Here is a 9,949-nt window from a genome sequence, read left to right as displayed (position 1 = left end):
GGACAACACAGGAGCTGTATTGGCTGATTTGGACACAAGCCAAGGGGCCATCAGAGCACAGACATCAGAGCATGGACCAGTTACCAGCAACAGAGCCCCATGGCCTGTTTGATTGAAACGTTCTGTAAAGGACAATATCACAGAGCACTGTAGCATACACTAATCATTTGAGGCATGCCGCTGAGGCTATCAGACTCCTCTCCAGCTGGGATAATGAGGGGCATGCGGGTAATATGCTTTCTGCCCTGCTAGCAGTCAGTCATCCGTCCAACACTTTGGTCCACTTATCCGAGCAACTGTCGGCCAAATTACGGGTTTGCATGGTCCCCATCATGATTCCTAATGATTTGTAGTGACCTCTGACATTTTACTTAGTGCTAACATCAGCCTTAACTTTATTTTGCCAACACTTTGCTCCATAGCAATGTATTTTCAAAATAAAACAACTAATGAACTCACAATTACTGCCAATATCTCCACCAGATCATGATCCACAAAGAATTAATCAATATTTATATAATGCCAAATCAATGACACTTTAGACCTTAAGGTCGGGAACCTCTTCAGACCTCCAAACCTTCAGGATTTGTTACACATGACATAATAACCAGATGCTGTAAAGTTAAAGGGTTCATCTATCCTTCTATGGAGGTAAAACCTTGTGATTCTAATAAATCCACGGCTCCTTCTTCAGCACCTCCCTCAGGGGACGCTCTCCATTTTTAGCCGCTCTGATGTCACAGGGCTTTAACATGAACTTCAGTGTGGTGTAAAGAACATGTATAAATGGAGCTTCATGTTGCTGCTACATTTCTCATATGTTTTTTATTCTAACATTTTATTCTTTGATCGTATTTGGCAGCAGTCTAAAAAATGTATCCCAACATTTTTTAATCTGCTTTAGCGTCTTACTTTCTTCAGACACAATAAAACAGATTATCACATTTTGTCTCAGTAACGAGGAGCAAAGATCAGCTTTTATTGCAGATTTTGATCCATACTAGTGACATGTTTGGGCTAAGGCGTCTGAAGTCTTGGTACCTGTACGCCTGCTCCAAAGAAGAAATCAGAAGCCATCTTAAGACAGATCATTTTGTAAAAAGACAGTCACACTGAAATAAACGGATTTGGAAACATATTTGTTTTTAACTTTTTATTTCTCTTTCTGATTTTAGAGCCTTATATTACATTAATGTCATTACTCCCCTTTGGACCCAGCCATTACACAGTCGATGGTGCCCCCTTGTGGTCATACTGTGGAGTTGCATTTGCGGTTTTTGCATAAATAAAGGTTTTCAGGTTTTCAATTAAAATGTTTGTTTGTTTGTTTGTTTGTTTTATTCTTTTGAAAAAATATAAAATATTAAAAATCAGAGGATCATTTTTTTGGTCTTTTATAAACAGACTGCAGGATTAGCCAATGATGCTCTCTTGTTAAGCTTTCAGGGGCTGATGGGATATTTGTCGTTATCTGAGAGCTGTTTGAGCGAGTCAGTTTATTTGACCGTCTTACCTGCGATAACCAGACTGAAGTGCCATTTCAATAACCACTCTGTTATTACATCATTATTATTTATTCACAGATACAGCTGGAGACTCATTTTTAATCATCATCCATTTCTAAAAGGTTTGCAGCGAGCTCTCTGACATTTATCCTCAGCTTAATTACAAACCAATTATAAATAATCTACCTTTTAAATGGATTTTAAATTTCAACAAAGACATTACATCATTAAACGTGAGCAACAGGAAAAGACACACATCCATCATCTGTACCACTTATCCTGTTCAGGGTCGCGGGGGGTGGGGGGTGGAGGGGGTGCATCGTGGGGGTTACACCTGGACAGGTCACCAGTCAATGACAGGGCACAACCTTTCACGCTCACACTCACAACTACGGGCAATTTAGAGTCACCGAGGAACCTAACGAGCATGTCTTTGGACTGTGGGAGGAAGCCACGCGTGCAACATGCAGACTCCACACAGAAAGACCCACTACGTCTGAACCGGGATTCAAACCAGGAACCTTCTAGCTGTGAGGCGACAACCACTGCACCACTGTGCCTCCCCAAAAAACAAACAAAACAAAAACAAAGAATACAAGTAAAACATCTCATCCCAAACCAACAACAGGTGCTGCAGAGTGCACTGATAAAGACAGGTATATAAATATTATGCTGTATATTATAGATGAGACATAGAAAAACCACAGATTAGATAATTAAATCTTTTGCTTCCAGGGAAAAGGAAGTGAACGTCTCTGAGATGAAGAGTTCAGTGGTTTCTACAGTTTGATTCATGTTTGAGGTCATAGGTCAGTTTCTCCAGAGGGAGACGAGCTGTGGTCTGTGATACCCACATGCTGCTTCATCAGAGATCAAAGATTTTGTGTCTGTATGAAAAAAGATTTTCATTGTGTTTAACAGATATAACAAAGAAGACTTTGTAAACTGTTGACAGGTAATATCCTGGATCACAGAATGAACCGAAACAAGTGGATAAATCCTCCAGGTGGCCACATTTTTAAAAACGTAAATGATGCTTTTAAGGTGAAAGCGTCTAGAGAGAAATACTGTCGCTTACAGCATCCTGTTGGGTGTTTTGCCTGGGTGGTGGAGCCCCCGTGTGTAAAGATGAATGTATGACAGCAGTCAAAGGTGAGCAGGGTCGACCTCCATCTCTGGCCTCCTTCATGTTCACACGCCCCAGTCCTGTGAAACAAAAAAACCCACAACTACAAAACATAACAACCCTCCCTGAACTCTGTGTGCCCATGAAACAAGTTTCTTCTGGTTTCAAACCCTCATGCTGCGTCACTTTAAGCCTTAATTTAATGTAAACAGGTGAGCTGTATAAAGATTCTCCCCGTTCAGTTGTCATGAAGAGAGAAATGAGCTATAGAGACCCAAACAGTTTTTTGTACCAGGCTGTAAACATGTTTATTTCTGCTGTAAAGTTGACTGACTCACTTTTGTATCCAGCCCCCAGTGGACACTCGAGGAACTGCAGTGTGTTTGACACTTCCGCGTTGGCTTCATGTCTCAGCCGCGGAGGTTGCCGTTTGGTAAAACCTCCTCAGCTTACCTCCTTAGTGTTTATCTCTTGGGATCCGTCCTGCGGTGGGAAGCACCATCACGGGTTAAAGGTACAGTAGCGTGCGTCAGCTGATACGTAGCGTCACGTAATGAGCGCGGGGGGGTTGGAGGGGGCTGGTCCTCGCGCTGAGCTCCTGGCTGCAGCAGCTCTGGCAGCTTCCTGCCCGCTGCTGCTCCCCACAAACGGCTCTTTCTCATCACGGATCATGTGCCTCTCTCTCCGGCTGTCTGAGGCTCTGCAGCAGGAAGTCAGCCTCCTTTTCTTCCCCCTGCGTTTCTGCTCTTCCTCCACTTGACAGCCTGTTCTTCCTCCATCTTTTCTCTGCGGCTGTCACCTCTCTGAGAGCCGGGAGGGTGGATCAGTAAACCCAGAGATCAGCGGAGAACACCGGCGGAGCCTCGACTCTCCTCTCCGCTCCCTCCTCCTCCTCCGGCCGGAGAGAGCAGCTCATGGAGGCCCCGGCGGAGGAGAAGGAGCCTGTGCCTCTGCCTCTGCCTACCCTGAGCCCGGCCGTGCCCCCCTACGTCACTCTGGGCCTGACGGTGGTGTACACCGTCTTCTACTCCCTCCTCTTCATCTTCATCTACGTGCAGCTCTGGCTTGTCCTCCGGTACCGACACAAGCGCTTCAGCTATCAGACGGGGTTCCTGTCGCTGTGCCTGCTGTGGTCGGCCCTCCGCACCCTCCTCTTCTCCTTCTACTTCAGGAACTTTGTGACGGCCAACACTCTGGGGCCTTTCCCCTTCTGGCTGCTGTACTGCTTCCCGGTGTGCCTGCAGTTCTTCACGCTCAGCCTCATGAACCTTTACTTTGCACAGGTCAGTCTGCCGGTCTTCTTATCTTTATGACCAACTCTTTTTTACACAGCGTCACAGGAACGTGTAATGTGGCACCAATGACTTGTTAATGACACAGTAACTTCATTTAAACATATGAATTAAAGGTTTTAAGCGACTAACAGCCTTTTACAGGTAAATACGGTCATTTTCTCGATGTGAAAGCTGCTTTTGGTGTCCGCAGTGCAGAGAGCTTTTAAGAGCACTCAATAAAAACTGTAACACTACCAGAGTGTCATCAAGTGTCAACAGTGCGTGTGGACCTGTTTTTCTGTGATATAAGAACATTATGTTTGATCACTGAGTCTGCAGAGATCTGGTTTAAAAGTAGGGGAGACCGGGGACGGCTGCAACACTTTGTGTTTCTTAGCTACAATTCTGCCAAAGCCAACCAAAAGTATATATATTTAACTTACATCTGAGTGCTAATTACCCGTAACAGTTAAAGATGATTACGTTTGACGTAACATATATGTTTATTCAAATTTAAGCTGTTGCAGTTGACCCCGTGGACAGTTGCAACACCAGTCAGGGATGGTTGCAATCAATATAGCCTCCTTAATATGTTATTTTAAGGTCTTATGTGCATTAAAAATTTAAATAAATTTTTATATTGGGTTTAATTTTATTAAAGAATGATGCTATAAATTCAGCAAACAAATCATAAGAACAGTCACAGAGCTGCTTTTACACCAAACATTAGTGTCTCCAATAACAATGTTTTTCGAGGTGTTCTAAAAGTTACAAAGGTTTATTTTTACTCTGCCTTTTAATGAGACTCTAAACTTGATATCACATACATTTTTACTATTTACATACATTTAAATTTCCAGAAGCTTTAAGGACAAATAGTCCTTGGGGCACTGGTTTAGCTCTGCGGCTAAGTTGCATGTTCCATGCACAGATGCGTTGAAGCGGCGGCTCTGGGTTCGACTCCCACCCTCGGCTCTTTGCCACGTCATCCTCACACTCTCTTCCCCTGCCTCTGACACTACCCACTGTCCTCCCTCCAAATTAAGGCATTAAAGGCCCAAAAAACTTTACATCTAAAGTTAAAACTCGGCCGTTTGCAGAGGCGAGGTTCCTGTTTCAGAAGGAATGATTTGTTCATGGAAGAGCGAGAATGCAGAAGTGAAAACAGGCTGTAAGAACAGCGTGACGCATTTGCATGATTCAGTGTTTGATTTCTCTTCACAGGTTGTTTTCAAGGCAAAGTCCAAATATGCACCGGAGCTTCTGAGATACAGGTGAGACCACGTCCAGCTCTTCTCAGTGATCAGAACCTTTAGCTCTTTGGGCTCACAAACAGCTCTTCATTTAGAAACACTTTCTCTTTCCAGCCCCAGAGGTGCGAAAAGAAAATCAAAAACAAACATCTTTGTCCTCCGCTTGTTGTAGACTGTATATTTGTGTTTTTCACCATTTTGGAAAACAAATAAGTGAACTATAGAAATTTGTTCTGCACCATTTCTGCCGGTAACACGTGTCTTCTCCTCAGGCTGCCTCTGTACCTGCTCTTCCTCGTCATCAGCCTGCTGTTCTTAGTGGTGAACCTGGCGTGTGCTCTGCTGGTGAGGACGTCCTCTGCAGAAGTCCACACCATCGTGCTCGTCAGGGTCGCAATCAATGACACACTGTTCGTCCTGTGTGCCATCTCGCTCTCCGTGTGTCTCTACAAGATCGCTAAGATGTCCCTGGCCAACATTTACCTGGAATCAAAGGTGAGAAACACCTTCCTCCTCCTCTGTCCGGAGTGAAGCGGAGGCAGGTGGATTTAACCGCTCCGGGATCAACAGAATGAAGGTAGCTTAGGATTTGTGCTTCATATAGGCCCCAGCGCCTTTGTCCTCGAAGAGCTTGCCACAGGTGAGCTGGCTGCTTTTATTGGCTCTGATGCTCCGCCCATACAGGAAGTGGAGAGGCAGGTAGAGGAGAGTCAGAGGAGGAGGGGTTTTCCACAGTATTTGTTGTTATGTAGTTTGCATGATATGGCAGAATTAGTTTTATAATTTAGCCAATGTCAGTATTTGTTTATGCTTTTATTTTGAAGGTACCAGCTTGTGCATGACAGGTGTATGTAGGTAGGAAGGGACAGGACTGGCAGGCACCGGGAACCTTTGATTGTTTATAAGCAGAACAAGAAAGACTGAAGATGCCATCCTCTCTCTATCTGTGCAGGGGACGTCGGTGTGTCAGGTGACCGTAATCGGAGCCATCGTCATCCTCCTGTACTCGTCGCGGGCGTGCTACAACCTGGTCGTCCTCGGCCTCTCAAACAAGAGCATCAACTCGTTCGACTACGACTGGTACAACGTGTCTGACCAGGTGATCCGGCACGTCAGGATGCTTTAGAGGATTTTTGGAAATGCATTAATTAGATTTTCCTGCAGAGTTAGAAAGATTAATACAACTTTACACTAAATAAATATGAAGCTACTGATTAGCTTAGCTTAGCATAAACACTGGAAATGGGGGTCAACAGCTAGCAGGGCTCTGTACAAAGTAAGAAAATAGCCTACCTTTACCTCTAAAGCTCAATAATATAACATGATATATATCTATTTATATATACAAGTGTAGAGGTTGTGATTTTTACAAGACTTTACGTGACTTCCTGGAGTCTTTTACCCGAGAGCCTTTATGATTTTATTTTCTGTTTTGGGGCCAAAAGAGGCAGCAGCACAATCAGGAAGCAGCAGGAGAAATGACAGAATTACAGAAATTAAGATATGAAATAAAACATCAAGATGCAGAACATCTACAGCATCCAAGCTGATTAGAATCACTTTAAATGCATCAGGTGAGTTGATCTCAATGATTTAATTTATCTTGCAGCAGAGGAAGCAGCGTACATGATCGTCCTTTTCCCCTGTTACATATACATTAATGTCATCTTAACAGATTCAGGCTGCAGCTTCACACTGACTGTACAAACACGAACAGTAAAAATATTCTGCAGGACAAATATTTTGAAGATTTGATGCTTTTGTAAAACGTTCCTGCCAGTTACGCTTTGACTGTTCTGACGCACTTTAGCAGGTGTAAATCGACCTGCCCACCCACAATTATTTCCCAACTCTCAGGCTGACGTGACTCTTTACATGTATTTGTTTTGTCGGCAAACCTTAAGGCGATGAGAACAAATATAGGTGTGTTATGTTAAAACAACTTTTTTCATGTTTAATTGGTTGTTTCACTTGATTCCCATTAGGAAATATAACTACTACAGCCTCCAGGTAAAGAGTGATTGGAAAAGTAAATGTGAAATTGTTTTTCAGGCCGATCTGCAGTCGACGCTCGGGGACGCCGGCTACGTCGTCTTCGGAGTGGTCCTGTTCGTGTGGGAGCTGCTGCCCACGTCTCTCGTAGTTTTCTTCTTCAGAGTTCGGCAGCCGAACCAAGACAGGGTGAGCACGCGTTTACACTCTGTCAGCGGGGTCCAACCTGAGGGTCAGGGATCCTCTCAGGGGTCACAAAATACACCTGAAGTTCAGCTACACAAAATGTTTCTGTTTAGGGGTTAAAGACAATATCAATGCACGAGAGTATCCGGATATTATCGTGTAATATTGTTTTGATTGCCAAAAAAAGATCTATTTTTAATTAATCATTTATAAAGATTAGTTTTTTTTAGCTGATTTAGGGAAAAGTTTGTCTTGTGCACAGATTGCACCTGAAGTTATGATGCGTCAGGGACTTTGATAAATGCAAATAGAGATACAAGCTTTCTGATTGCATTACTAATATTTTATGCACATCTTAATGTGACAAATAACTTAAAAACAATCTCAATTATATCGCCTTCTTTGCAGAATGGCAGTTTATCATAATGTACTGAATGGTAACCCCTGTGTCGTGGTAGGTTTTTGCCTTCACTCAGCCTTACTTTGGTTATTTTCTTGTGAAGTTCTGGAAAGTTTTGTCATGTAAGGCGTCTTAAATTTAGTCAAATTAAACAGACTGTATAATAGACATATGCAACATGTTATGAGTGTTTGCATGTACATTTTGCATCTAAAGAGAGACACGATCTCTTTTGTTCTTCTCTCCCCATCCTGCAGAGCGGCTCTGGACTTCCCGGTCACGTCTTCTCCTCCAGGTCGTACTTCTTCGACAACCCGCGGCGTTACGACAGCGACGACGACCTGGCGTGGAGCGTCATGCCTCAAAACATCCAGGCCAGGTAAAAAACACAGATATGTTATCAACAAAAAGGTGTACACAAAGCAGCGAGAGAGGTCAAAGGGCAAAACAGGGAGCACCATTATGAAAGGCAACAGTTTAGTTTAGATGGATGTATTGATTGAGTGTAAAGGCTCTTTGTTGATTCTGTCCTCCAGTCTGGCTGCAGACGGCTACGAGTGGGGGAGTCAGAGCAGCGGCATCAGCGCCTACATCGGGGGAGACGACAGTTACCTCCTCCCTCCTCCTCCGGAGCAGCTCGGCCATTACTGACCGGCGTCCTCAGAGACTCCTGCTCACCTGTGGATCTGTTTTATTTGTATATTTTTGCACAGTCTCGTAGCGACAGAGGCACATGGGCTGATCGTGGCCCCCCCACTCCGATTATTCTGTTTTTATTTTGACTAGATGAACTAACAGACTCTCTGCCAGTACGTACGGTCACTGATGACACATTCATTTGCACACGACTTGTACAAAGTTTGACCTGATTTGCTCTTCAACGTTTTAACTGTATAGTTGATATTTAATACGGCTAATATATTTCCTGACTTTTGTAAAATGTACCGTACTACTATTTTATGTACACGTTCTTTTTCATACAGTTTTTTATATAGACGAGATGCATTTAATTCAAATTAAAAACTTTTAAGCTGTAAAGCAGTTTATTTCTTACTTAAAAATACCCCAACAACAGCGTTTTTCCTGAGTGATCTGGTTCTTTAACTCTGGTTCTGCTGACAGTTTTAAGTTTGTTTCGTATTTATAAAAGTAGATCCAATAAAACAGGTTCAGTACAAAGAGAGGGAGAGACGTACAGGAGCAGTGAAGTTACCTGTAAACTTATAAAGATGAGTTTCTCCTGCATGAATCTCATTCTTATGGAAGCATGCATCCATACGTGTCATTTACTCTGTTTTCCCCTGATAAGTATTTTCCGGTTGTTTCGGAGGTTTCGACTTAGTTATCTCGTTATTTCGTGATAACAGAGCTGCACCGCCGTAACGTCCGGTGATCATAACTCGTATCCCCCCAAAACAAACATAGAAACAAGCTTAACTGACCTCATCAGTGTGGGCGATGTCCTGCTCTGTAACATCAGTGAGCAGCCTGTTGGTCTGTTTTCTACATCGACAGAAAATGATCCCGTTATCACGAGAAAACCAGCTTTGATATCTCGAGATAAATAAGTCGAGATCTTCAGAAAACAACATTTCTCGTTATCACGGGAAAACGGAGTGAATAAAATGTATGGATGCATGTCCGCTTAGGGCTTCCGTACAGCATTGTATTTACAATCAAGTAGGGCTAATCAGATTTTGTACGTGAATATTTAAATAAAAGGAGTTTGATTCATCTCCCCAGTTGTGGATCAGAAAGATCTGCATCTGGATCACATCTTTGCTCTCCAGGATCAGATCATTCATCTTACTTTGGAGCCGTTTCAAAGCGACGTTGGATTGGATCAACCTGATGCAGACACAGATTTATCAAGATCACTATTGCTCTAATTGTGACTACATATCTACTGCTGCAAACAACCATCTCGGGGGTGTCGTTAAGATTTTAGAGTTGAAGGGGGGGAAAAATCCAGTCCCATGAAAACCTCCGACATGCAAAAAGGGATGTGCTCGTTAGAAACTACTTTGTCTTTGTCGATGTAATGAATATAAAGTAATACATGAAAGGTAAAATTAAATAAATTATTATTGTTTGATAACAGCGGCTATTTTATGGTGACAAAAACTTTTACTTTTCTGTACCGAGAAGTTTCCGTATAATGTCTATTTCATTAAACAAATCAGCCCGACTCCGGCCCTCTGCTGGGATCAGGA

The 9,949-nt window shown here is 43.0% G+C and overlaps 1 protein-coding gene across 1 annotated transcript; it reads left to right on the top strand.

Annotated features, from left to right (window-relative positions):
• The first annotated feature begins 3,043 nt into the window (after window positions 1–3,043).
• On the top strand, window positions 3,044–9,736 carry gpr137ba (G protein-coupled receptor 137Ba). The gene is made up of 7 exons (XM_069658957.1): window positions 3,044–3,914; window positions 5,130–5,179; window positions 5,431–5,653; window positions 6,111–6,257; window positions 7,211–7,339; window positions 7,994–8,115; window positions 8,273–9,736. Exons 1-7 carry the CDS (start codon window positions 3,546–3,548, stop codon window positions 8,385–8,387), a joined length of 1,155 nt encoding a protein of 384 aa, XP_069515058.1. The 5' UTR covers window positions 3,044–3,545; the 3' UTR covers window positions 8,388–9,736.
• The last annotated feature ends 213 nt before the right edge of the window (window positions 9,737–9,949 follow it).

Source organism: Semicossyphus pulcher, unplaced genomic scaffold (assembly GCF_022749685.1).
Source record: "Semicossyphus pulcher isolate SPU_LCO1_2020_fin unplaced genomic scaffold, fSemPul1.0.p SCAF_12, whole genome shotgun sequence".
NCBI lineage: Eukaryota > Metazoa > Chordata > Actinopteri > Labriformes > Labridae > Semicossyphus > Semicossyphus pulcher.
Note: the sequence above shows the minus strand (reverse complement) of the source record. Positions and strands in the feature narration are given on the sequence as shown.

Bases quoted from the DNA above. Each gene is read 5' to 3' on its own strand.
- gpr137ba (XM_069658957.1), top strand. From the start codon at position 3,546: ATGGAGGCCCCGGCGGAGGAGAAGGAGCCTGTGCCTCTGCCTCTGCCT. The intron at 3,915-5,129 runs GTCAGTCTGCCG...TTCTCTTCACAG, and splicing joins TGAACCTTTACTTTGCACAG to GTTGTTTTCAAGGCAAAGTC. The intron at 6,258-7,210 runs GTGATCCGGCAC...ATTGTTTTTCAG, and splicing joins GGTACAACGTGTCTGACCAG to GCCGATCTGCAGTCGACGCT.